Genomic DNA, 27649 nt, shown 5'->3' with positions numbered 1-27649 from the left:
ACACAGTGTATTCCGGTGCATGATTCAATTACTTCTCTGCAGAAAGTCAGTTTACTACTTGAAGAAAAGAGAGAAATTTAAACAGCTCTAGCTAATTGCAGTTGACAAGACAAAGGCAGTTTGACTTTCCAGTATTAATTAGCAAACCCATACTAATTAGCTTGTATAAGCACAATTCATGCTTCTTTCTCTAAATGCAATTAATATTGCAACTGAAGACGTCTCTGGGCTGTGCCGCCGTATCATTAACATACTTCACCCTAATTAAGTATGGGCAGCAGAGGCTGCAGAAATAAGTTTGTGATTATAGCCATATAGAAAATCCCTTCATATTTCATATCTATAGTGAACTTGAGCCTGAAATTTATTTTCTAGTTTACGATAAATTAAGCTTCATTCTGGTGCAGTAAAGGGACTTTTATTTGTTCTGTTTTGTACCATGTGCTTTTTCTCCCCTTGTGAAAGCCCATATACTTGCACAGATGCATTATTTGTTCCTTTAGTTGTGTATCTGCACTTCCAGAGAGGGGAGATGAAGGAGTTTTTAACTTCACTTCTTTCACACTAGCAATACCTTTGTTCATAAGTGATAATCAAACACTGTAATCTTGGCTGATGTCCCTTATTGGAGCTAATGCCAGAGATGGTATCACACCAATAAAATTGCTTTTGTGTTTAATGTTACTTCCTTGCTGCAGAAAGTCCACGAGCACCTCTGCTTATAAATGAGACTCGCTGGCTCAGCAGCTCCTCTGCTATAGAGAGTCTATAGCATACAGTGGAACCTCGGTTTATGAACACCTCGGTTTACGAATTTTCGGTTTACGAACGCCATGGACCCACCTGGAACGGATTAATCCACTTTCCATTACTTTCAATGGGAAAGTTCGTTTCAGTTTATGAACGCTTCAGTTTATGAACAGACTTCCGGAACCAATTTTGTTCATAAACCGAAGTACCACTGTAGTTGTAAAGCATTGCTTTACAGTGCCAGGTGTCTGGTGCTTCAGTTTTTCAGGTGATCTCAGGTGTGTGGGTTGGGAATAACCTCTGACTGAGGGGGCTGCAGTACTACCACCAATCAGAAGAGGGTTATAGAGAGTTAGATCATTAATCCATTTGAGACAGATTCATATGTTCCAGCAAACATTTTCTGCAGTATGGTAGTTTTTACTAGTTCTAGCTACTGTTATGATACTCAGTTATGCACACACTCCTGGTTATAACCGTCAATAATATCAGTGGTTTATACTACCATTGCAATAACTGGTGTAGAAAGGGGAAAATAGGTATATGAGGTCAATATCAGTTCACATGTCAATCAGAGTTGTCATTGTCTAGACATGGTGACTTTGGGCCTGGGCCCCAAGATTATGCTCTTTTGTCACTGGGCATAGGAAGTAGTGTGTGCCTCAAGCAGACATACCCAGATTCTAGCATTTGTTTTATCCCTTTTTAAAGTGGAAGGACCTTGGGAACTTGACAAGCTGCCCTATAGCTTTGCAGATATATATTCCTGAGGACACATTTATTCCTCCCTGTAGTGGCAGAAGAACAGAATCTGATCACCCAAGAGCTGCTACCTGCCACATATGCTTTTAGGTTGTCCATCAGTACCTGAACTGGTCCAAATTTTTAAGGAATTTAGTGTCAGCTAGTGTTTCTGTTTTGATCTGGTAAACAGTTGATTAGAGTTTGATTATCAGATGCTTCTGGTCTTGTCCTTAATGGGATCTAGTTGAAGAGTCAAGCCCCCTAGAGAGATTCTTTTGGACCAATGGGAAGACTGTTTGCACTATCCCATGATCTTGGATACCTAGGAGCAATTTAAAGCTAATTGCATATAATTGACTGAAAGAAAATGTGGAAGGTAGTACAAGATTGTGGAGGGCTTCAAAAAACAGATTCAGGCTTTAGCAAGTGGATCCTCTCACTTCACCTCTGCTGCCAGAATGTAGATTTGTATTTCCTGAATTTCAGAGATAACTTGGCAGTGAATCATCAGAACTCTGTTGCCTGCTGATTCTGATACTAAGCTTGGAAGACAACAAGATTGTATCAAAGGTTTTTATTGTACCAGATTTAGTGCAACATCCTGAAGTAGCAGTTAAGATCTACAAAAGTTTATCAGAAGCGATGGGGGAGATAATTTAAGCAAATTTGTGCTCTGAAAATCAATACAAGAATGCAGGACTGTAAATTGCTGTGTGGGTGGAGGAAGAAGAGAAGAACAATATAGCAAACGAGAAGTTATATTCAGTAACATTACTATAAGCAAAGTGTTATTCTGTTAAACACAAGGAAAAATAAACATTTTAAACCCAAAATTTGTAAATCACTAATGTCTAAAAATGGAGAAAAGCATGATATTTTAAATGACTTCGTTCCTCTTCCTTCAAGCTTCTTAAAGGAAAATCCCAGTTCCACGGAGTCAAAATACACATCCATACAAAATATTTTTACTTTGGAATAATCAGTCTTAATAAGAACTGCTGTTCCATTCATAAGTATGCTTTGGAGGGATGGAAAGTTCTCTCTCTGTTCAAGTTCTTTATTACGGTCATAGACCAGCATAAGCAAAACATTTAAATAAATAGCATAACAGTATGAATCTAAGTGAATAATTATTAAATAGATGGGAGCAAGAACCAAACGTAGATTTAAACATATACATAGAGTACTTAATTAAGCATAGACAATGGGTGAGTAAAAAATTATAAGAAAAATTTAAAGTTTGGTTAATACAGCTGTATGGGGTGGGCTTCAGAAGTACGGATCTAACAATATGGGCCTTCAGTTTAGGATTGAATTGTAACATCTGTTTAATGACCATATTGCCCATGTGCTTAAACCATGTTAAGAGTTTAATGATCTTGAGCATCCACCCTAACTAACCAGCCTGTTATCACTTGGCCTCCCTCCTGCTCTAAATTAAATCTATATATCAATTCCATGTTTTGAAACAATCAAGCAGTAAAGCAATCATTGTTTAAAAACATAAGCATCCCTTTAGAGAGGTCCAAGCACTGTGCATCAATTGAACTGATGTGGAATGGGACATCTCCTTTGGGTCCGTTGCTCACAGCTGACCTCAGTGTATCACTTTGCAAAATGGTAATTTCATAAAGCAAACATTGCCTAATCCAGTTTAATATTTCTAGATGAGAGCATTTTTTGCCTGCATTTGTTAGATTGTGTATATAAATCTAGCCATTGTTTCTCCGCTGCCTTTTGTGTGTGCAATAACCTCCTGTGAACAAGCATTGCACCATTTTTTTTGTTTCCTGCTCAAGCCAGTTGAAATGAACGGTCCCTGGAAGAATTCCCTCTGGTGGCTACGGTGCATCTGCCTCATGTTCCCTCTTCAGAAATTGATGTTCCATTTAGAAGACCCTGGCAAAATTGGAACCATCTGTTGTAGATTCCTGGAGGTGGAACAATATAGATGCAGAAACACCAGGACCTTGATGAGGTGAATGTTAATGAAACAAAAGTGACACCAGGTTAATAAACAATGATACTGCATTTCCATATTTTGGCAACACCAAATTATGCATAGAATAGTCTTCTATGTTTAAGTGCACTTGCTGCAAAAAGAACGGAGGAGTTAGATAAAATTACTGTACTATGAATTGCAGCGATTCAGAGGTTTAATCTGAAAGCTGGATTTGTGTTTGTTAGTCTCTCTGGATATCACCAAATGGGCAGCATCGAAATCAGATTGATTATATTCTCTGCAGCCAAAGATGGAGAAGCTCTATACAGTCAGCAAAAACAAGACCTGGAGCTGACTGTAACTCAGATCATCAGCTTCTTATAGCAAAATTCCAGCTTAAACTGAAGAAAGTAGGAAAAACCACTGGGCCAGTAAGATACAATCTGAATCAAATCCCTTATGAATACACAGTGGAAGTGAGGAACAGGTTTAAGGATTTAGATTTGGTGGACAGAGTGCCTGAAGAACTATGGATGGAGGCTCGTAACATTATACAGGAGGCAGCAACGAAAACCATCCCAAGGAAAAGGAAATGCAAGAAGGCAAAATGGCTGTCCAACGAGGCCTTACGAATAGCGGAGGAGAGGAGGCAAGCAAAATGCAAGGGAGATGGGGAAAGATACAGGAAACTGAATGCAGATTTCCAAAAAACAGCAAGGAGAGATAAGAGGGTCTTCTTAAACGAGCAATGCAAAGAAATAGAGGAAAACAATAGAATGGGGAAAACCAGAGATCTGTTCAAGAAAATTGGAGATATGAAAGGAACATTTCGTACAAAGATTACCATAATCAAGGACAAAAGTGGTAAGGACCTAACAGAAGCAGAAGACATCAAGAAGAGGTGGCAAGAATACACAGAGGAATTATACCAGAAAGATATGGAGGTCTCGTACACCCCAGGTAGTGTGGTTGCTGACCTTGAGCCAGACATCTTGGAGAGTGAAGTCAAATGGGCCTTAGAAAGCACTGCTAATAACAAAGCCAGTGGAAGTGATGATATTCCAGCTGAACTATTTAAAATTTTAAAATATGATGCTGTTAAGGTGCTACACCCAATATGCCAGCAAGTTTGGAAAACTCAGCAATGGCCAGAGGATTGGAGAAGATCAGTCTACATCCCAATTCCAAAGAAGGGCAGTGCCAAAGAATGCTCCAACTACCGCACAATTGCGCTCATTTCACACGCTAGCAAGGTTATGCTTAAAATTCTACAAGGCAGGCTTAGGCAGTATGTGGACCGAGAACTCCCAGAAGTGCAAGCTGGATTTCGAAAGGGCAGAGGAACCAGAGACCAAATAGCAAACATGCGCTGGATTATGGAGAAAGCTAGAGAGTTCCAGAAAAACGTCTACTTCTGCTTCATTGACTATGCAAAAGCCTTTGACTGTGTCGACCACAGCAAACTATGGCAAGTTCTTAAAGAAATGGGAGTGCCTGATCACCTCATCTGTCTCCTGAGAAATCTCTATGTGGGACAAGAAGCTACAGTTAGAACTGGATATGGAACAACTGATTGGTTCAAAATTGGGAAAGGATTACGACAAGGTTGTATATTGTCTCCCTGCTTATTTAACTTATATGCAGAATTCATCATGCGAAAGGCTGGACTAGATGAATCCCAAGCAGGAATTAAGATTGCCGGAAGAAATATCAACAACCTCAGATATGCAGATGACACAACCTTGATGGCAGAAAGTGAGGAGGAATTAAAGAACCTTTTAATGAGGGTGAAAGAGGAGAGCGCAAAATATGGTCTGAAGCTGAACATCAAAAAAACCAAGATCATGGCCACTGGTCCCATCACCTCCTGGCAAATAGAAGGGGAAGAAATGGAGGCAGTGAGAGATTTTACTTTCTTGGGCTCCTTGATCACTGCAGATGGTGACAGCAGTCACGAAATTAAAAGACGCCTGCTTCTTGGGAGAAAAGCAATGACAAACCTAGACAGCATCTTAAAAAGCAGAGACATCACCTTGCCGACAAAGGTCCGTATAGTTAAAGCTATGGTTTTCCCAGTAGTGATGTATGGAAGTGAAAGCTGGACCATAAAGAAGGCTGATCGCCGAAGAATTGATGCTTTTGAATTATGGTGCTGGAGGAGACTCTTGAGAGTCCCATGGACTGCTAGAAGATCAAACCTATCAATTCTTAAGGAAATCAGCCCTGAGTGCTCCCTGGAAGGACAGATCGTGAAGCTGAGGCTCCAATACTTTGGCCACCTCATGAGAAGAGAAGAATCCTTGGAAAAGACCCTGATGTTGGGAAAGATTGAGGGCACTAGGAGAAGGGGACGACAGAGGACAAGATGGTTGGACAGTGTTCTCGAAGCTACGAACATGAGTTTGACCAAACTACGGGAGGCAGTGCAAGACAGGAGTGCCTGGCGTGCTATGGTCCATGGGGTCACGAAGAGTCGGACACGACTAAACGACTAAACAACAACAGTCTCTCTGGTAACTTCTCTTTCTTGCATCATGGGTGTTGGCAAATTGGGTTTTTATAAGGCCAAATAATATTAGAACTCGATCTGTCAGAGATGTGCAGAGGAAACTTTGTTTAAATGCTCAGGAGCATGGCAAAGTATTTTATATTACAGATTTTTATATTATGGACGTGCATTCTGTGTTATTGTACGTTCTGTATGGTTCCAGGCAGCTGAAACTTCTCATTTACTTAGAGAGATTATTGGTAGGGGCTTCGGTTAATACTTTGCTTTTGGAGTTGTTCTTAGACAGCCTTCAGTTGTCCAGATGGTGGGTCTATTTAACAGGGTGTGAAAGGGATAGTGGAAGAATGATTGGAAAATGCTTCGTTTCAATTTAAGGGCCAGTATGGTTCAGTTGGACTTAGACCCAGAAGGCCTGTTGTGAACTCAGTGTGATGTCTCTGTCCCTAGGCTGAAAATGTGTAATACTTTTAATTTGCCTTATGTAGATGTAGGAAGTTGCCTTAGGCCAGGTAACACACTGTTTGTCTATCATTCTTAGTATTGTCTACTGTGGTAGCAGCTTTCCAGGGTCTTAAGCAGAGAAGGCTTCTTTTTTGTCTCCTGATAGGTGCTCTATCTAACTCAAGGATGGGGAGCCTGTGAGATGTTACTGGACTCCAACTCCCATCAGTCCCAGCTAGAATGGCCCATGGTGAGGAGATGTAGTCCAGCAACACCTGGAGGACCACAGGTTTCCTAGCCTTGCTCTAACTGAAGTTGTCATGCATTGAAGCTCAGACATTTTTCATCCTTGCTTGCAGGAGGCTTTACGTTGGTATTTGCTATGATTACATGGGAGCAGAAAATTTGTAGCATGGTAATGGGCACAGGATTCAGCTTCTTAAGAATCATTGTTTTGTTGTATTTTTAAATCTAGCTCTTCTGGCTACAAAGTTAGGCTTGAAGATGTGTGTGACACCCCCTCCTGAGATCTCACTAAGCAGAGCAGTGGCCGGATAAGATTCCCTGTGGTTGGGGCTTCTTTCTTGCTCATAGCTCTCCATGACTAGCAAATCCAGAATGGATAATAAAACCACGTGAAACAGGCATAATTTTGCTCATGATGCTTTATTTGCATTACTTGCAGAATGTACATTTCTTTGGTGCAGCATTCAATTCATTTTGGTTCAGATAAGAAGAAAAAAAAACTGTTGGCACAGTGTGCATTGGGAGCAACTGATAATACAAAAGGGAGTTAAAGGTTACTCAGCCCTTCCCCACCCCTGCACTGATGAAGAGAGGTAGCTTTCCCCCTCCACTGCCTGATCCTTTGCATGTCTAGTGGGGAAGAAGCTCCCGCCAAGTGTGCAGAGGTTCACAGCCCTTCCCTTCTGTGGCTTGGTTGCTTTCACTTTAATATCTGTGCAGCTGGTGGGCAGAGGTGGTCCCATTGGGACAGGTATTTTTTTCCAGGAGTTGCCGCGTTGCCTCTCCGAGGCAGAGAGATCTCGCGGAGGCACTTTACTTGTGACCTTTTGATAAATTATTAACGCCCTCCCCCTCCCTATTTGGAATCACTTAATTGAGGTTGACAACTCTTTGTTGTATTACAGGCTCTGGCTTGTCAGGAGAATTTTTTTACTCATCTATGAATATTTCATTAACCTCTAAAGACAGGCTGCTTCATTCTGAGCTCTTGCCAGGCCCTGTCCTATTGGAGTTGCTTTCAGCTGTGGCATCTTTGCAGAGGATCTTGTACCCTATTCTCTTCCACTTGGTGTTCAGTCCAATTCCTCGGCTGACAGCAGTGGGGCTGCGAGAGTCCCAAAAACGATTTGTACATTTTAGCACTGTTTCTAAGCATAGTTTATTTTCATGTTCCTCCTTGTGGCTCTTTAATTTCCACCACATAGAACTGTAGAGTTGGAAGGGACCCTGAGGGTCACCTAGTCCAGCTCCCTGCAGTGCAGGAATCTTAATTAGAACATGCATGGCAAGATGACCATACAACTTCTGCTTAATTGGAGTTGTTCCACAGTCGAATAGCTCTTACTGTCAGAAAGTCCTTCCTGATGTTCCCCAGTTGTATCTGCTTCCTCCCAGGGAGAATGTTGTGGCAAGGGGCAAACTTTTATTCTAAAAGGCAGGATATAAATGACCCAAACAAATAAAATCAATAAAAAAGTCACCCCAGTCCTAATCATGAACTAGAAAAAGTTTTAAAATTAGGAACATAGGCAGCTGACTTATACCAAGTCCACCATGGTTCCTTCTAAGTTTGTACTGACTACAGCAGGAAAGGGGAACCTGTGACCCGCCAGATGTTGTTGAATTCCAGCTCCTGGGGAGGGGGGAAGTAGAGGGTTTAAGAGCCCTGATTATTATTTTTTTAAAGGTCGGGGTCTCTATTATTGTCCAGTGTTATTTTTGTTTAGTATTGTTAATTTTGTTCGAATGAGTTAAATTTAGTTTAATATATGATTTAAATTTGATTTGATTTATATTTGATTTGAGGATGAGTTGTTATGATGTATTATGATTTGATATTATTTGTTTGATATCATTTGACTTTGATGATATGTTATTTGTGTGTTCTGTTCTGTTCTGTTTTTGTGTTTTGTCTTTTTTTTAAAAAAATGAAATAAAGTTTTTTTTTTATAAAAAAAATCCAGCTCCTGTCAGCCCCAGTCAGCATGACTAATGCCCAGGGGATGATTGGAGTTGGGGTCCCAAAACATCTGGAGGGCCACAGGCTCCCCTTTTCTGGTCTACATTGTTTAACTCTTCAGGTTTTCAGGCGAGGGTCTTTTCAAGCCTTACTTGGAGATGCCAGGGATTGAACTGGGTATTTTATCTTGCACAGTTCTTACTCCCTGTCAAAAAGAGCTTTGTTCTGATTGCCCTGGGACTGCACAAGCGAGATGGATGACACTTGTTCCTTTGTCCAGTTGTTGAGGCCAAAGTGCTCCTGGGCTGTATGTGTTTCTGTTGCTATAACCCTCGGGTAGTGAATTGCTGGCTCACCATGTATTTCTTTCCTTTGTCTGCCAGCCACCTACTATATTTGCCAGTTATATCAGTGGCAGAGACCATGTTTCTGCTAAAGGGTATCTGTGTTAAGGGTGTAGGTCTTAGTTCACTGCCTTTGTGTGTGCATTCTAGTGGCCATGCTAGTTTTGACCATGCCTTCCCTGGCATGCAACCTCGGGAGACCTGGTAAAGAGGCAGTTGGACCCATTGACCCCAAAATGCTCATCACCCCTGTTGTCATCTATTATGAGCTGCCTTTTCAAATAATTTGATCAGAAGGCAGGGTATGAAATGTCAAAATATGAAGAGGTATGCATATAAAGTGTGCTTCTTTTGAGCATGGAATTATTATTATTTTAGAATGTATTCTATGCAAAAATCAGCTTGCATTAAAAGCAAAATAAGGTAATTATAGCCTTTATGGCTAGAGAGTGCTTGAAATATATGTGAGTGGTTTGGGGAAATTTGGGAAGCCAAAGGAGTGTCTTAATTAAGATTTCCAGAACTTAGTGGATTGTTGTTGTTGATGATGATAGTGTTTTAGAGCCCTGCAGATCTCTTTGCCCCGTGTTGATGACAAGCAACAGTTGAATAAACCATGCAAATTTGCATGATTATATACAGTTAATAGAATTTAGGTTTTCTTGGCATAGAATTTGGTTAGTATTGGTATGGATGGTGGGTGGGTTTTTTTGGTTGGTTGGTTGTTGTTGTTTTTTAGAAATAGTTCCCCACAAATATTTGCAAGCCCAACTTTCTTTGCTACCGTGGATATGGTAAGAGGAGTCATTGCTGTTCATGCTTTACTGGTAGTGACAGCATCTTCACACACACATGCTATGGGGAATTGGGGTATTGTTGCAGTGCATTTCGCCCTTTGCAGTGTGGCTATGCCCTTGACACATTGCTGCATTAAGATTATTGAGAATGGAGGGCATGGGCCAGCCTTCCTCAACCTGGTGCTTTCTAGATGCTTTGGAATACAACTCCCTTCAGCCAGAGGAAGGATAGCACTGGCTATGTGACTTTCTCTTGCCATTTGTGTGTTTGAGCATAGAGTTCTTCTTCCCAAGATTGCCTGGTTTATGTGCACTTAAATATTTATGGCTTTAAATACCTTCTTGAATTGTGTTGAGACTTGTAGTTAAACATGGCCTTTCACTTCCAAGTATCATGCCATCTCTACACAATTCACTTCTTATTTATCTTTGACCTTAAAAAAAACACACCCTGCTCTTTCTCAAGGAAGCTTTTGGAAATCTTTCCTCAGCCCTTTTCTGTTGTTTGTTGAACTTTTTACAATGTTTGCAATAGACTCTCTGCTTGTGTGTGTGTGTGTGTGTGTGTGAACTTCCAGGCATTTATGGGTGGCATTGTTGGGCACTTTATTTACATTTTACTAGGGTGGCAGGAATTACATCAATAGTTCCACCAGTAGAACAACATCTTTAGTTTGAGCAAATCTGTTTAATTTTAAGTTTGTTAAAGACTTAGGATCTAGCCTAAGACCTTAGCAAAGGGTGGAAAAGAAATCTGCATTAATAGAAATGGTTGAATTATTTCCTGTGTGTGTGTATGTCATTAGCAAGATGTTTCTTACATTTACGCCACACTTTTAAGCTAAGTCTGTCTCCTAAAGTAGCTTACAGTCCTACAACAAGAGACAACAGTCTAGGGGTAATGTAGATTTGTTTATGGCAGACTCTGGCAGTTAGGGTCATAATCCAGGTTCCAGGTTTCTGCCTCCAAAGGGGCATATGGGAGGGGCTGGCAAGCAGATAGAAACATCCCTTCCACTCATCTGCAGAGTCAAGGCTGCATTCACATAATCTATTTTGTGTCTGTTACACATTTGGGGATTCACATGCTCACCCCATTATGTGATAATTGCAACAGTCATAGAAATTTCAACCTGACTGGGATAAGGAACATTTTGCTTGGGTCAAAACATATATTGCAGCATAAGCCTCCCACCCTGTTTATTCCACTTGCCGAGGGATAACAACATTTGAAAGTGCAAAAGAACGGGAACCCTGCCTGGCAAGACATTTAGAGCCTTCACTCACACTAGAAGTACTTAGTGATGGTTAAAGCAATTCAACAGTAGCATAAGAACAAACTGAATCAGGCTGATTTAGAATCTGGGTTAATGGCATGGAGCAACACACCAGTTTCCATGCTAGCATGAAGAGAGAGTTAAATGCTTCCTCTAGCAGGTTGCTGCTTATAGTGTATGTATAGTGCAGACACAGATATTTGAATATACATACCATACATGCTGACTTCAGCTCCTCTCACATATAGCATGGATTGTGTGCCCCCCCCCCCCCCGTTGCTTTTAAAAGAGGGCAATTTTTCAAGTTTATACCAAATGTCACTCTATTTCATTTTCAAATATATTCTCCGGGAAAGAAGGCTCGCTCTACCCATTTTCAATTTCTAAAGTTAATACATGAATTTATATTCTTTTCTTCCACTCGCTCTCTTAAATTAAGAGGCGTAATTACTAGGAGCGCTTGCTACAAACGAATAAAGTGCCATGGGAGGAGGAGCTGTCACCACTGGCTGCCTAGGGCAGCTGCCCCCCTTCTGACCAGGCTTCTTCCAGCTCCCCGGAGGATTCTGCTTATACTGCTTATACGGCAGTTTCTCTCTCACATCCAGAGGCAGGAAGCAACCCTTCCCCACATCAGGGCCATCATAAAAATTCTTCTAGTTTATAAACCACTCTGTGATGCTCTGTGAGCATCTTTCCTTCCCACATAAACTTACCTATTTGCTAAGATAGCTGGCTGGCTACCTAGCAAGGATGCTGAAGCAGTGGGTTTCCTTCATCGACACACTGTTTAGACTAGGTGACTTTTGAGGCGCTGTCCAGCTGTATGATTCTATCTGTTACCACAGGCACAACGATCCAAGCAACCTCAAACATGCACCACCACCTGCCAAAAGGAACAGACTTTTCCAGTAATAAGATTCAGCATTTGCATAGCACAATCTTTGGCAAGGTACTGTGCAGTCATTTAGTGATCCATATAATCTTAAGATTTTTCACCCTTGGCACACATGCTTCCAGATGCTGTGTAATACTTAATAATAATAATAATAATAATAATAATAATAATAATAATAATAATAATTTATTATTTATACCCCGCCCATCTGGCTGGGTTTCCCCAGCCACTCTGGGCGGCTTCCAACAAAATATTAAAATACAATGGTTGTTCATTCCCTTGACATCTGATGGGAGGTGTTCCACAGGGCAGGCGCTGCTGCTGAGAAGGCCCTCTGCCTGGTTCCCTGTAACATCAGTTCTCACAGTGATGGAACCGCCAGAAGGCCCTCGGAGCTGGACCTCAGTGTCTGGACTGAACGATGGGGGTGGAGATGCTCCATCAGGTATACTGCAATGCCTCATGTTAGTTAAGAAATAAACAATCTATATTCTCAAGAGTTTGGGGAAATTGTAATAATAATTTGTATAATGTATATCAATCAGTGCTCACCACACATTATTTCTCAGTAATCCTGGCTTACAAATCAGCTTCTCATCTACTACACTATAATGTCAAAAATCAATGGGCATCTTATACACGAATAGTGCTGAGGGTGGACTGGCAATTGGTTGTTGCCCCCCCAAAATAGGGGGCATCTTATACATGGCGTCTTATAGATGGAAAAATATGGTAATTGCTAATTGCACCAGTGGCATCTCATTTAGTCTTGCCCCATCTACCAGTTGCTCTCAAGTGGAGCCTCCCCCCCCCCAACCTGCCACCTGATCCTTTTATTTAGCAATACCATGGATTGAACCTGGGATCTTCTGCATGCAGAGAATGTGCTCAGCCACATAGCGATGGGCCTACCCTGGAGTCTTCCCTGATAATCATAACGGGGCATGTTTATCTCTGCCTCCTTCTGCTGTACAGTGGTACCTCAGGTTACAGACTCCGCTAACCCAGAAATTGTACTTCAGGTTAAGAACTTTGCTTCAGGATGAGAACAGAAATCGTGTGGCAGCGGCGCGGCTGCAGCGGGAAACCCCATTAGCTAAAGTGGTATCTCAGGTTAAGAACAGTTCCAGATTAAGAACGGACCTCCAGAATGAATTAAGTTCTTAACCCAAGGTACCACTGTATAAGAAAAGAACAAACATGAATTCTCTCTCATTCCCTTAACTACCCTCCCATCACATCTGACCTGTAATGTATTACCATGGCCACTCAAATGGCATTTGTTTATTTTAGTCACAATAGTGGGAGATGCCTGAGCCAACTCACTGAGGTTTTTCCCCTGCACTAGTCAAAGAGCTCATCGAAACCCCACATTAATTGACTGTAACCATATCAGATGCCTTTAAGATCTACTCATTCCTCTCAACTCCAATTTCAAGTAGGCTGTTTTGTTTAAGTGCTACAAGAAATTCCTCTCAGTAGGAAGTGCGAGAAAGCTGGTGCCCGTAGAAAAGGTAAAGACACATTTGAGGTATTCGAGGTTAGCAGTGGATCACCTATTAACCCTGGTAAAGAACAATGTAACCAAATTACAAATACCACAGGGGAACCACATAGAGATGTTGCATCTGATAATGAGACATCCAGTTTGAAGTAACTAGAAAGGGATATCTCTGTGGGGAGTGGGGGTGGCTACTCTACTTTTAGCTGAAGCTATTAAAAAAAATTAACTCATGAACTGAGCCAAAGCAAATAAGTACCTATCAACACACCATTCAAGGTGCTGCATTGTGAGGAAACTGCATTTTAATTGCAATTAAACACACATGCGTACATGAGCACATGGATATGCAAACAGAGTTATTCTACCTTGCTAGTGTTGCATGTCTATGTGCGATTTAAAGCATCAGTTTTGTTCATGCCTCTTGTTGAATCTGGTGTGACTTATTGTTGAGCAAATGCATATTGAATTATGCTGAAAACACCTGGAGTGCAGGTGAGATATTACTATATTTAGCCAAAGAGGACTACTATGACAACTTTTCATTGTGCTTAGGCAAAGGAAGACGTTGTCATTTGGCAGCCTGAATCTAGGTACTTTGAAAAAGAATCATGTAAAGTCTACTGAGACTTTGCTCTGAGACTAAGCTCTGAGTTCAAGCAGAAGGGAAGACAAGAGCAGCAGTTCAAGTACAAATACAAATGTATTGTGCTCCAATTTCTAATTCCTTATGGATGACAAGATGCAGCAGGCACTGTGGAACAAACTGAGCTAGACGAGCACATCACACTTAGCTTCTGGCCTGCACCCTTTACCATACTCTGGATGCAAGCAGTGGTGTGGCAGAATGCAGGGATATGAAACAACTAGTGCCATTCAGCCCGTTTAATAAACGGGCGCTAGAACATTCGGCCTTTTTCGGTGGCAGCGGCTTGTGGGGGGCTTTTATTCCTTGTCTAATTGATTGTTCCTCCCCCCATCCCTTTGATCCTTAATTTATCCCTAATTTTCTCTCCCCCCCCCGTTCCCAAACCCCAAGCCAAAGTCCCCCCCCTTTTACCTTTACAGCCCGGGCTCGGCTGGGGGGTGCGGGGGGTATTTCTTCCTTCACCCCCTCCGAAGCTTGTGTTTGGAGTGCGGATCCCTCCCCACCCTGTTTTCGCGCGCTTTTTGCGCCTGCCGTTTGGTTCCTAATTTTTCCCCGTCAATAGCGCTGCTGCTGCCAGGGCCCAGTGGCCGAATTCTGGCTCCTGGACAGCCCGGGCGGCTGCTCCAGGGTGTATGCCCAGTTTTTCGGGGTGGGGGTGGCTCCCGCTACTTTTGTTGGCCTCCGCGGCTGTTTTTCAGTCTCCTGCTGCGTCCGGGAGGGAGCTTTGCCGTCCGGGGGGCTTGCGCCCACCCCGGCACTTTCTGAGGGTCCCACGGTTGGCGCTGAGCATTCGGTGGCCTCCCCACGCCTTTCCTGGCCGTTCCGGCCCAGCGGGGTCTCCCGGTTGCTTGCGCTGTTTGGGCCTCAATTTCGGGCCTGTTAGTGAGGAGAAGCCGGGGCCTCGATTTTTTGGTCATCCCGGCTTCCTCCTCAGGCCCTTGGGCACGTTGAGAGAGGGCCTGCCCTGCTTAGGGGCCTTGCTGCCTGCTCCTGCCTTCCACTGGTGGCCTGCTTTATCTTGCGCTGCTTGGGCCTCCATTTTGGGCCTGTTGGTGAGGAGAGGCCGGGGCCTCGGTTTTTGGTCGTCCTGGCTTCCTCCTCAGGCCCTTGGGCACGTTGAGAGAGGGCCTGCCCTGCTTAGGGGCCTTGCTGCCTGCTCCTGCCTTCCACCTGGTGGCCTCTGTTTTAACTGCTTATTGAGCCAGTGCAGGGCAGAGGGGTGAGGGGTGGGGTGGGGAGAGCGTGTGTGCGTGCAGTCTCTGCATCCAATCCCTGTGTCCCTGGGGCACATGCTCAGCGCAGAAAACAGGACACAGGGAATCTGGATGCAGAGACATAGGGACTTTATTATATAGGATAAGTGGGGTGAAAGGCAATGACAGAGCCAACTAATTTAGTTTTGCCCTCATCCTCTACCTACAGAAGAGGAAGCTGAAAACCAGGGCCAGCCCCTGGACTGGATAAGTTTAAGAAGGCAGGCAGGTGGGGCTAGCTGAGTGCAGACTGAGGTTGGTGGGCACTGCCCTACTTTCCCAAAAGGGCCAGCCTCCACTGTTTGGAAGTTGGAGGAATGATTTTTTAAAAAAACAAAACAAAACACATTGCTAAATTAAAAGAAAAACGTTATAAGAAATGATGGTGCAAGTATTTGTGGGCGCACGGATACAGTTAGGGAATAAAATAAATGTAACTGAGAGGTAAGGAGTGAAAAAATGTATAGGCCTGCATCTGGAATAGGGTTGAATTAGCTCTAGGCTTCAACTCAGATGCAGCCACACACATATGGCCCACATCTTACTGCACAGCCCATTTTGCACACATCAAGTCCTAGATTAATTTGATGTTTCAAGTTAAAGGAGACAACTTTTTCAGGCTTCAGATGGAGGATCTTTGCCCAAGATCAGGTCGGATAGTCTCAAACTAATGGTCCCCATTAGGTGAATGTAAACTAACTCTGTATGTCCATCTCAAAAGGCAGGTAAAGTGGAAATGGATGAGGCAAGAACAGCTAACCCATAATGCTATTATTTTATTCTTCCAGTCATGTTAGAAATGTTATTGGTTTCTGCCGAAATGCATATTATTTCTGGTGCATCCAGCCAAAGTATTCTGGTTTTATTGTTTCCCTGAGGATTAGCATTGGAGGTTGGCCCTGAATGGTACATTCTCACCAAATAGAGGACCATACATTTTAAGATTTGTTTTAACATCTTCTTTAATAGAAATGATAGAAACCATGTGAGATAAATATACTGGAAGTAGACTAAAGAGTGTTAGACAATTTCCTACCACTTACCCATTGTTCGGCAAACTGTTAGATGAAATTCAGTGTTGGTAGGTACAATATGGTGCATATTGGATTTTTAAAAATAATAATAAACATTTTCCTTTTACCACTCCTGAAATGTATTTGAGACATTCTGTATAGCACTCTGGAAATGCCAGCTGAACGTACTGCAGATGCAAAAAAGCAAACACAACATTAAGCATGATTAGGAAAGAAAGAGTAAATCATGCCAGTGACATTTTAATGTCTCTGTTGAAATGAGTGGCCCTTACATAAGTTTGACACGGTGGCCTGGTTTGCACATAACATTAAACTATAGTTAAGAATATGCTGTGGATGAATGCAAGTAAGTAACATGGAGAATGGAGCTATTACACTGCTTGTTTTGCTCTTTCAGTATAATAGCATTATGGGTTAATTGCTCTTCCAACTGCTGACTTTGCTCCTTGGCTTCTGCTTTTGGCTGTTTGGAGAGATTCAGATGTTGCAGCAGGTCAGACTAACTTGCTTCATGGCAGTGCAGGAGGAGTAGAGGAGTGAGCCAGGTCAGTGTGTGATTCTGGTCAAAACAAAAAAACAAAATAATAATAATTTAAAAATTCCTTCCAGTAGCACCTTAGAGCATAGCTGCCAAGTTTTCCCTTTTCTCACGAGGAAGCCTATTCAGCATAAGGGAATTTCCCTTAAAAAAAGGGATAACTTGGCAGCTATGCCTTAGAGACCAACTAAGTTTGTCATTGGTATGAGCTTTTGTGTGCATGCACACTTCTTCAGATACACTGGTGACTTCTATTTCACTGTATCTGAAGAAGTGTGCATGCACACAAAAGCTCATACCAATGACAAACATAGTTGGTCTCTAAGGTGCGACTGATTCTGGTTATGTAATGGAAGATACCATAGACATGGGAAAGCAGAATAGCACTAGGGAGCTCTCTACCAGTTACAGACCATAGTGCGACGGAGCTAAAAACACGCACCACCACAGGGATTTAATAAATTCACAGCATACTCATTGTGGAAATTTAGTGGGCCCCAGTAATCTTGGTAACCTTTATTTTGGCAGCAACTTCCTTTTTAAGTCTTTGTTCCTCAGAGTGATATTCTATCTAATCTGGTCCAAGATCCCTCCAAGATCCCTCTGCCTGAGATAGCTGCTTGCTGTTCTTTTGCTCATATGCTCAGCTTCCCATAAATCCACTTTATTTCCCTCAGGATCTGCTGCTACTTTCTCCTCTGTTTCTGACCCTCTGTCCAGGCAGAAGGTCTTGTTCTGTTGAGCAGGCAAGGGCAGGAAGTTTCTAAAGTAACAGGCTTGGCCAATTTCAGGACCTAATTCACATTCTCATACTATAAGAAGATGCAAACACTCAGTGTGTCTTGCATTTATGGAGAGTGGTCATATATTGCGGAAGTGGCTTGGTGAAGCCAACAGAATACTCTCTAGCACAGTCCAAAAACTGTACTGCATGGTCAAAACACTTCATCTTGCTTTCATTTTACACATGTATCACAGCTTAGGATTTTACTTATGGATGTGCCCTTAGTCATGTCATAAAGGCCTTGGCTGATATAAAGAATAGGCTGTCCATAATAGCTTTCAGTATAGCAGGTGTAATGGGGGCTGATTCTGAGCTGTGGAGTGCTGTTAAGTGATTCATCAACTCAGTGGGATTGGTGATCCACTCACAGCGTTAGGCTTCTAATTTGTCCAAAGATGAAATCTTGCAATTCAATAAATTATCAAACAGTGCTTCCATTTTTCAAATGTGATACCAATTCCTCATGGAATCTTCTGTTTGAGAGACTATCAGGTAAGTAATAATCCCTTTGGGGCAGTTTGTTTTTATACTAACAAGTCTTTTTGCCATGGAGGGAGGATGTGGAAATTGCAGCTTCCGTTAGCACCACTAATAACACCTTGTTTACTTGTTTATAGGATCCGTGAATCACCTTCCTTGACAGAGCCCAAGGCAATATGCAGCAAAAGATAAATAACAAACTATATCAATAATTAAAAAAATTCCTTCAGTAGCACCTTAAAGACCAACTAAGTTTATATTTTGGTATGAGCTTTCGTGTGCATGCACACTTCTTCAGATACACATAAAACACATAAAAGACAAAAAATATTATATAAAAAACAGCCATTATAACACAAATCCACACATTGGGATTTGTTTGGGGGTAGACATTGCCTTGTTAGCATCCTTCCAATGTTAACATCCTTCCCTGTATCACTCAGAAGTGTACAGGCTATTCCCTCCCACACATATATGCACACTTTAATAATATGCTCAGCCTCCTTCCTTTGGCCATAAACACACAATCACAAGCCACAGCAATCTATTACTAACTCCTTGCCTTTTCCTCTAAAGGGAGCCAGGAGCAATTTATCTGCTCATGTCAAGAGAGCAGGTGGCACTTGGACTCAAGGCTGAGGCCGCTTAGCCAATGATAAATAGCCTATTTATTGGCGCTGCATCTTTGGATGCTGTCCGCACGCAGACCAGAGAACAGCACAGAACTATAATAACAAACCTCATTGCAACCTTCGGCAGGAATGGGAAGACAAAGCACATAATAAATGGCTTTGTGCTAGAAAGGTGGGGTGAAATTGAAAGTTTCCTTCCAGGCCTGATGCCTTGGAATTCACATCCCTGGAATTATCTAGGGCACCTGCTTTATCCTGGCCATCTGTAATGGGTTGTGCTAGGAAAGAGAGAAGCTCTGTAATCAGAAAATTGAGAGAAATGTTTCTTGCTGTGATAATCTTATCGGCCAGCCAATATACATTAACTTTATTTTATTTTATTTTTATATAGTGGGGATACAGGTGCAAGTGTACTCCCCACCCTTCTCCATTGTTGTGACTGGATTTGGGAAGCAATTAGAAGTTAGGTTTTGGGGGGGGGATGGAACATCCTGAATCCCCTTTTTTGTTGGCAGAACAGGCCCTTATTGATGCCATTTCTTTTCCACACTCTTAGTTCTAACAGTTATGCCTCTGCTTCCTTTATGCCTTGCAAGCCTTTGATATGCTCTGGCAGCTTCATTTCTGACTGCTTCCTACGACGAGGAATGGCTCTACAGTTGTCAACAAGTTGCCCTTTCCCCACCCACCCTTCTTGCCCTGCCTAATGAAGCCAAAGTCCTAGTACCATCTGGCTTCACTTGGACCCACTCCTCCTCCAGTGTGGAATTAGAATGCTGTGTGAGTCTCGCCAGCACTGCTGAAGGATACTGTATGCTAATAGCTTATCTCCCTTGGTGCTGAAGACTGAGCCCTTGGTGTGTGGTTTTTCCCCTGGTTTGCATCTCTAATTAGGGCAGCGCTTGCTCGTTGTTTTCCTACGTGTGCAGAAAACACTACATTTTTCTGTGGAGCTTTAAAGAAATAGCAGATGGCTAAGAGAAAAACGGAATAGGAAAGAACAGTATTTGTTTTGGCTTGGGTGGGATGGGTTGGGATGGCATTGAAGGGTGTCCTAAAATTTCCAGACAGATGTCCGACAAGCCAGTGTGATCTGTGGTCAAACCAAAACATTTTCTCTTGTCAGAGTTTAATCAGATATGTGGAGGCAAATGCTGTTTCAGCATGCCTTTATTTCAGAGGAGGGGGTATGTGCATTTTTTTAAAAATCATTTTTATTGCAGGGTATTCATGGACAGCAAGGGTACATACAACATCCCTGTTCTCAGTTCATAGAGTCCTTTCTATAGGTCAGTTACATTTGATGTGAGACACTGCTGCCATAGACATTGGGCGGGGGGAGAAGCAAGGATAATGATTTTCCATTCTTTTGCTTAGTGTACGTGTCAGGGTTTTGTGTCAGCATCACGAGGATAGGTTCTTTATTTGTCTGTCTATCTGTTTGTTTTGGTGGTGCAAGATGTTGGAGAGCCCAGAGCAGGTGCATTAGTCCTTGAGGCTCTACTATCTTGTTCCTATTTGTCTCCAGGAACTGAGGAAACAGGGAAGCTTCTGGCTTGGCTCTCCCTTTTATATTCACAAGGGGAGGAACTGGATGGAGTAGTAGTTTTGGTGGCAGACCATTTTCTTTTAGAGGAAGATCAGTTTTGAGGACCCTCAGCATTCTCTAGACCAGTGTTTCTCAACCTTGGCTCCCCAGCTGTTGCTGGACTACAATTCCCATCATCCCTTGCTAGCAAGACCAGTAGTCAAGAGTAGGTCCAACAACAGCTGGGGACCCAAGGTTGAGAAACACTGCTCTAGACATTTATTTGATTACTATACACTCAGAACCTATGCACATTTCATTTGTGTGCATTCAGCTTTACACGCTTAGCAAAGATAGATAGATGGCAACCCCACCCACAATTTCCTCCAATGTGTTTTGACTATGCAAGATTTTGGCGTCAGGCGTGACCCCCAGAACTTAACTCCTGTGTAATTTATGGGCTTACTGTACAGATGCCACTAAAATGTAATTACTGCAGAGATCCTGTCCCCCCTGGAAGTGACACTAGCCAGAATACCCTGAATAAGTCTCCCTATTCTAGTTAACCAGTAGTGTATGATCCATAAAGCAGTGTTTTGGCATCTTATTTACCAAGGTGAGGCATGACAGGTGAGGAGGTGCTTACTCAAACCTTCAGGCCTGCTGCTTACTCAGGAACGGACACAATTTCCCTTTGATTATACTCTTCCCATCAACTTGTCTCCTCCATCATTTTTTGTATCTACGTGTTCCTATGTAAATCTATGTTTCTTTGGGGAGTGGGAAACAAAGGCAGAGATTCACTTGCATCCATTTGCTTGCTTTGCAGCTGGAGGCAGAGCTACAGGTGCTGAAGAGCCAGACGAGCGCCCATCATCAGAGCGTCTTCATCACTGGAGAGGAAGTGAATGCACTGAGGTGAGCCTCCTCTCCTCCTTTCAGGGCATCCGGGGAGAAGAGAAGAGACCAAGTCCATCTAATTAGGAAGGAAAAAAATCAAATTCCTTAGTGATAGGGCTGTGAAGTTTAATTGGTATGATTAATTAACTAAACTATAATCTCAGATTAAAATTTCTCTCCTGACTAATTGGCAGGCTGAAAACAAGAGGGCAGAACTCTTGAACAGTTTTGCCAACCTGTGTGGAAAAGCAGGCATTTAAAGGTGGCTTTTCTTTCCAGTTTGTAATACCCAAAGCTAAGAGATGAGTTGTCTGTCAAAATGAAATCACTGAGCTTTGCTCCTCTGCCCCCCCCCTATAGAATTTGTTGCTTCTTCATCTTGGTTGGTTGCTTTATCCAGGGAAAGCAAAGTGACCAAACAAACAGACCAAAACCACCACATAGATACATTAAAACCAAAAGGAAAAAAGAAGAAGAAATACCAACTACTTCCAAAGAGTCACAGTGTTAAAGGTCAAAGGCCTGGTTATAGATGAAAGCTTTTGCCTGGTGCCTAAAGATATAAAATGATTTTAAATGTGCATTTTATACTTTACTTCCTTTAGTAATGTTTTCTTCTGATTTTTTTAACTTTGCTGTGTTGAATGTGCATTCTGTAGTTTACCCCCTCTGCAATGTTTTATTTTGAAATCTTTCAGATAATATTTTAGTTTCCTGTTAATTATGTTGCCTTGATTGTATACTTTGATGTTTTAATGTGTTGTTAACCGCTTTGAGATTTTTTTTCACAAAAATATAAAGTGGTATAAACATGAAATGAAATGAAATAGTGCCAGGTGAGCCTCCTTGGGGAGAGCATCCCATAAACTTCAGAAAAGGCCCCTTTTTTGTAGCCACCCCACATCTTGCAGAGGGGGAGACCAAAGATAGAACAATATTAGAAAGTGCTGAGCTGAAATCCGCATTGCTGCTTCCTATAATCTCTTAACTTCCATAGTACTTCATTAACCTTCCCTCACCCTCCAAAGCTACTTTGACTGTTGTGTGGTTCCATTTTCCTAAAGCAGATGATAGCCAGTCATTCTAACACTGAGTGGTAGCTTTTGCTTCCTGAACTGCAAATTATCTCACAATTAATATAAACTGTTCTCTCACTTCAGAATCGTGATACAGGCATCTTCACCCATGGTTTTCAGGGATTGTATTTATTGTGAAATAGGTAACTGATATTTAAAATTGCAGTTGAATCAGTTCTGGGACCACAAGTGTAGAGAGCAAAAATGCGAGCTAATTTGATATGCATGATGAGCCCAAAGGAATCTTAGTTAATTCAAATGACATTGATGATTAAACCGCGCTGTACTTCGCACCAATATAAATATAAAACTATTCAAAATTTTAAAAAATTGTCCAGTAGCACCTTAAGAGACCAACTGAGTTTGTTTTTGGTATAAGCTTTCATGTGCATGCACATTTCTTCAGATACCATCTATTACCATCTATAAGAATCTTTTCAATCTTACTTTGCCATATTTTTGTAAGAAAAAATGTTGTCACACTGCAGTTTGCCTTGTCACCCAAAGGCAGCCATGCCAACTGTGGCGTGATGGCAGAATGGCAGGCAGGCAGGTACCGGTAGGTGGGTGAGTGAGCTGTCAGTGCAGGTAGCAGACATTGAAGATGAGCCACAGAGGAGCAGGTTGGGGCAGCTCCCCACAACCGTCCTCTGCTCTGGCTTCACATCAGACACCGATACCACTGCTTTGGTCTTAGCAGGGAGGAAGATGGCAGTAAAGTAGTGCAGTTGCTGGGGAGCTGCCCACAAGAGAGAAATGGTTTCTGGGATGAGGAGGATGTAGCTGCAGGCAGGTGGGCAGCAAGACAATGTGGGTGGGCTTTGCAAGCCTTCCTACTCTCCCTCTGTTGCTCCAATGGTTGCTGTGGAAGGCTGTTTCCTATTCACTCTGCTCCCCATTGCCAGTGACAGTGTTACTGTCTGCGGCTAGAGACGGTGAGAAAAGAGGCAAAACGTAGACCAATGAATGATAAAGGCATAAATACATAAATTCATAAAACATAACAACAAAGCATGATGCAAAACCACATAGTTGTTATGCTTTATGAATTTATGTATTTATGCCTTTATCATTCATTGGTCTACGTTTTGCCTCTTTTGTCACAGTTTCGGAGTTTGTAGCACAGGGGTTAATTGATTATTTGCGGCTAGAGACGGGCAAAGGGGAGAAAGACTTCATCCTCTCCAATACTGTCTTCCCTGACCAAGGGATCTTGGGATTGGAGTGAGCTGTGACAGGTGGGTTGGGAAGTTTTGGACCAGTTGGGGGGTGGGAATTGGCAATGGGGCATTAGCAGGGGAGGATGGAGGGGTCAAAGGAGCTCTGTGGGGTGGGGAGGTTGGGCGAGGTATAAAGGGAGGTGGGTTGGCAGCATGGTTTGTAGAAGTAACACAAGCAGGGAGGGAAGCCCCTAGTACATAAGTAATTGCTGGTGTGAGCTCCCTATAGAGTAAAGAAAAATGTTTTTAAATACACCCAAACTATTCTTTGGGGTGGTGTGTGTGTCTGTGAAAATTGAAATGTTTATAGTAACAAACAAATTGTCTTGACCTCTAGTCTCCCTAATATTGTTGTCATTATTTTATAATTTAGTATTAGATTTATATACCACCCTTAATCATAAGATCTCAGGACAGTTCACAGAATAAAATACAAGATAAAATCAAGTAAATAATTAAAAACAAAACAGCAAAACAATAACCATCCCTTCCCACGGACACATATTGTTATTGAAACTGATTTCATAATAAACTAATTTATGTCCATTTTATTTGCTGACATTATCTCCCCTTCATATTTTTATTAAAGTGTTACAGCTGTGTGTTGGCATGTTATTAGTGTTTATTAATTGGGTCGCCATCTACCTCACCCCTTTTTTATGAGGACAGGACCTCTTAAATCTCCTGTTCTGTCTTTGTTGGCATTGCTGCAGCTCCCTTGTCGCTTATCCCTTGCATTTGCTTTCCTCCCCATGGAACCAGCCTTGCTGTTTGTTTTTGATTTTTACTAGCTGCCTGCCTTTTAAACAGAGGATCTGTCGGCATCCATGTAAGAAAGACTCAGAGTCTTGCCTTTTTGTAACACTGATGTGCTTCCAGCAGGAAAAAAAATAGTCCCCCTAGTGTGCTGTTGCAGATGGCAGAGGTGTACATGTTGTGATTGAATAAGAGAGAAGTTATAAAAGGAGCATTCCAGCAGAGGGTTCGGAGGCCCTTATAAAAGCTATGGTAGAAATAGATAACTCCTCATTCTGTTATTAAAGCTTTTACAGCTCCCTTTCCAAGGCAGTCATACCAATAACTGAGCAGCAGCAGCAGCAGCAACCAAAGTTTGGTTGTTTTAATTTAAAATCAAAAGCTCAGATGAAGCCTGTTAGTTCTGTGATGACTTGTATTGGTGTCCTGGTCTGATGGGAGACTTTGCAGTTGTGTTTTCATTGCTTTACATTTCATTGTGCTTTATCTGTTGTCATTTTTAAAGTATGGATGTCTCTGAGGTATAAAAGAAAGATTAAACTACGCATTTCTCCCTTGCAGCTGACTGTGCAAAAGCTGCACTTTAAAAAGTTATTCTTAATGTGTAGTTTGCTTGGTCTCTAGGCTGGTAACACAAGGTTTCAATCAGTTTGATATAAAAGAGGGAAAATGCAGCAAAAAAGTGTCCCATGTTCTGCTCAACTGTCCCAGTAGAGTACAGCTTCAGAATTGGCCACAGGAATGTCCCCTTTTTGCTTTACAGCTAATGATCTAACAATTGGTTTGTGTTTTTTTAAAATAATAATAATAATAATAATAATAATAATAATAATAATCATCCATCTGTTTAGGGGCTATTCTTTATTTCACTCTGCAGCTTCTGCCTCTGCTCTTATGAGTTTATTATGTGGATTTTTGAGATGGATGATCCAGTTCTGTGACTCTGCTGATGCCAATGTTTATGTTTCACCAGGCCCGGGCATACTGATTTTCAGTCCAAAACATGTGAAGGGCAGAAACCCGGGGAAACCTGTGGTAGTAAATATAGTTTTGGAGAACTGAATAAAGCAAAGAGAGTCTAAAGTTCTCCTACTTTTCTGAAATATGGTATGCATGATGTTACAGGGAAATTTAAAAATTCTCCAAACAATACGCATGCTCTTCTTCTGATTGATATGGTGCAGCTCTATCGGTAAAACCAGCCTTCTGTTCCTTGCCTTCTGGGAGCTGGAAGGTTTCAAAACATTTTATCAATGACTAACCAGATCTTCTGGCATGGACTGCAACACTTTCCCCAAATAGGACAACCTATAGGCTTTCGATTTTCCATTCCAAAGCCCATTAATGAGTGTTAATCTTCATAAATCAACATTTGCCACATCCATTTGCCAACAATGTCAAGGATAGAAGAGGAAAACAGATTTTCAAGTATTCCCAGGTTTGAGAACATCTCTGATACTTTTGGAAGTAACAAGCTTATAATTTGCACTCTCTGTCCATTCCCCCTCCCTCTTTTGCCTGCTATCTTGAAGAAATACAGCTTACAACAAGCCCTTGTCAGGACAGACAAAAAAAGTACTGACACCTGTGAGAACAGGATGCTGAACTAAACAGACATTTTGTCTGATCCATTGGGGTTCTTAAGTTCTTATTTCTGTCCCATGTTACCTCCAGGCTAACCTAAGAATGTAGGGAATGTATTCTATTGTATCTTACATTTGCCCCCTCAGCTACCATCTGCTTTTTGCTGTTTAACTTCAGGAACTTCTAGAAATTATATATTTAAGTACTTCACCCTGCCTTTTAAAGGAGGGGCAGGGGGAATTATTATTCAATGATAATATTGCCAGTATTCACCCTATCCATGGCAGTGTTAAAATTTGTGACCAACCTACAGTGCTGGAGCCAAGGGATGTGAGACTTCCTTGGTTCCACACCCGTAGCATAATGGTTGAGAGATGAAGCTATGAACTAGGTGGTCCTGACTCCAAATCTTCCATAAATAGATAGACCACTTTCCCTTTCATTAATCTATCCTACCCCATCTGTATCACATGACTAGTAATTAGTTTTTTTAAATCCTTTATTGTATCTAAGGGAGGCTCAAGAGGAGGAAGGATTTTGTGCTTTCAGCCTTCAGCAATCTGGTGCTCTCCATATGTTTTGGACCCCAGTAAAATGGCCATGCTGACTGGGGCTTATAGGAGTTGCAGTCTAAAACATCTGAATGTCAGGTCACCTGGTTGGCGAAGGTTGTTATAGGTGTCTTCCATACAGACCTTGTGATTAAACACACACTTTTGAAAAACAAATACAGAAATGGGAGGACAAAGACACCCCATGTTAATCCCCCAAATCTGTATTCATAGCCTGTGTGTGAGGGCTCTAAAAAGAAAGATAGAAACCCTTTGTTTTCTTATTCTTTAATATGGAAAGTAAATTTTCCCTGGGAAGCTTGAAAGACTTTATCTATTTCCCCTCCTCCCCTCCTACTCTTGAGAACAAAGCACTCTTTTTATCAAACATTTTATAACATTAAATGTGAAATTCTTTTCCAACATTATTACTTCTGAGGCGATGACAAAAGCAATATTAACACTGTCAGTCCCTCACTTACACCCTGCCTCCCATAAAGCACATTAGCTGTATGACTAAAGGCTGATTTTGGCATTTGATTCTGTTGACCATGCTGTAATGAACAGGTTTGCAGAGTAACAGGTTTTACCTGGAGGAGGAGGAGGAAGAAGATGAAGAAGAGGAACATGGCTATTAGGCTGCCTTTGTTTGTTTTTTAAACCCCCGAAGACTTAAGTTGCAGCAGATGAAGAGATCTCTTCAGTTGGAACAAATCTTAACGTTTTCTTTCTGCTGTCAAACAAGTACTCCACTAAATCCTAAATGTTGTCTATGGATTTAGTGACTGGGTAGAGCCTCGGTAATTCTAAAGAAAGTCATGTTCTTGCCAGTGTCCATTAGTCACACTTGCTGAAAGTTGTGCTGCTCCCAACATCCTGTGTCATTGCTCTTTGGAACGCTTAGTCTGAAGGGTTGTTGCAGCTACAGGGTTCATTTCCCCTCTGTTTTATGCCTGGCCACAGCACTTGCTGTTGTCTTTTGAGTGTTCTACCCCCTTCTGTGTTTCTCATAATGCTGATGTTTACTTTGTGGCTACTGAAAGGTTTGTGTGATGTAACAATGAAGACAGTGATTTTTCAGCCAGCTAGGTATATTTAGCTTTCTGGGGGTTTCCCAACAAGATCAGTTATGACAGAAAACATTCCCAGGAGTTTGCCTCACCATCACTGCAATCCTGTCTCCTCCTTGCTCTAGAGCAGGGGAAGCCCATGTGATACCCTCCAGATATTGCTGAACATTGATTTCCACTGGCCC

At 41.9% G+C, this 27649-nt stretch overlaps 1 protein-coding gene across 1 annotated transcript in view; it reads left to right on the top strand.

The window, feature by feature from the left end:
• The window catches only part of MAD1L1 (mitotic arrest deficient 1 like 1), a 492750-nt gene that overhangs the window by 234358 nt on the left and 230743 nt on the right, over window positions 1-27649 (top strand). The window contains exon 14 of the mRNA XM_035130662.2: window positions 21137-21225. Within this exon, the coding sequence (XP_034986553.2) occupies window positions 21137-21225 (89 nt within the window). The remainder of the gene's footprint in view (window positions 1-21136; window positions 21226-27649) is intronic.

This window comes from Zootoca vivipara, chromosome 14, assembly GCF_963506605.1.
Source record: "Zootoca vivipara chromosome 14, rZooViv1.1, whole genome shotgun sequence".
Classification (NCBI taxonomy): Eukaryota; Metazoa; Chordata; class Lepidosauria; order Squamata; family Lacertidae; genus Zootoca; species Zootoca vivipara.
The sequence above is the reverse complement of the archived record's forward strand: the minus strand, read 5'-3'. Positions and strand labels throughout refer to the sequence as shown.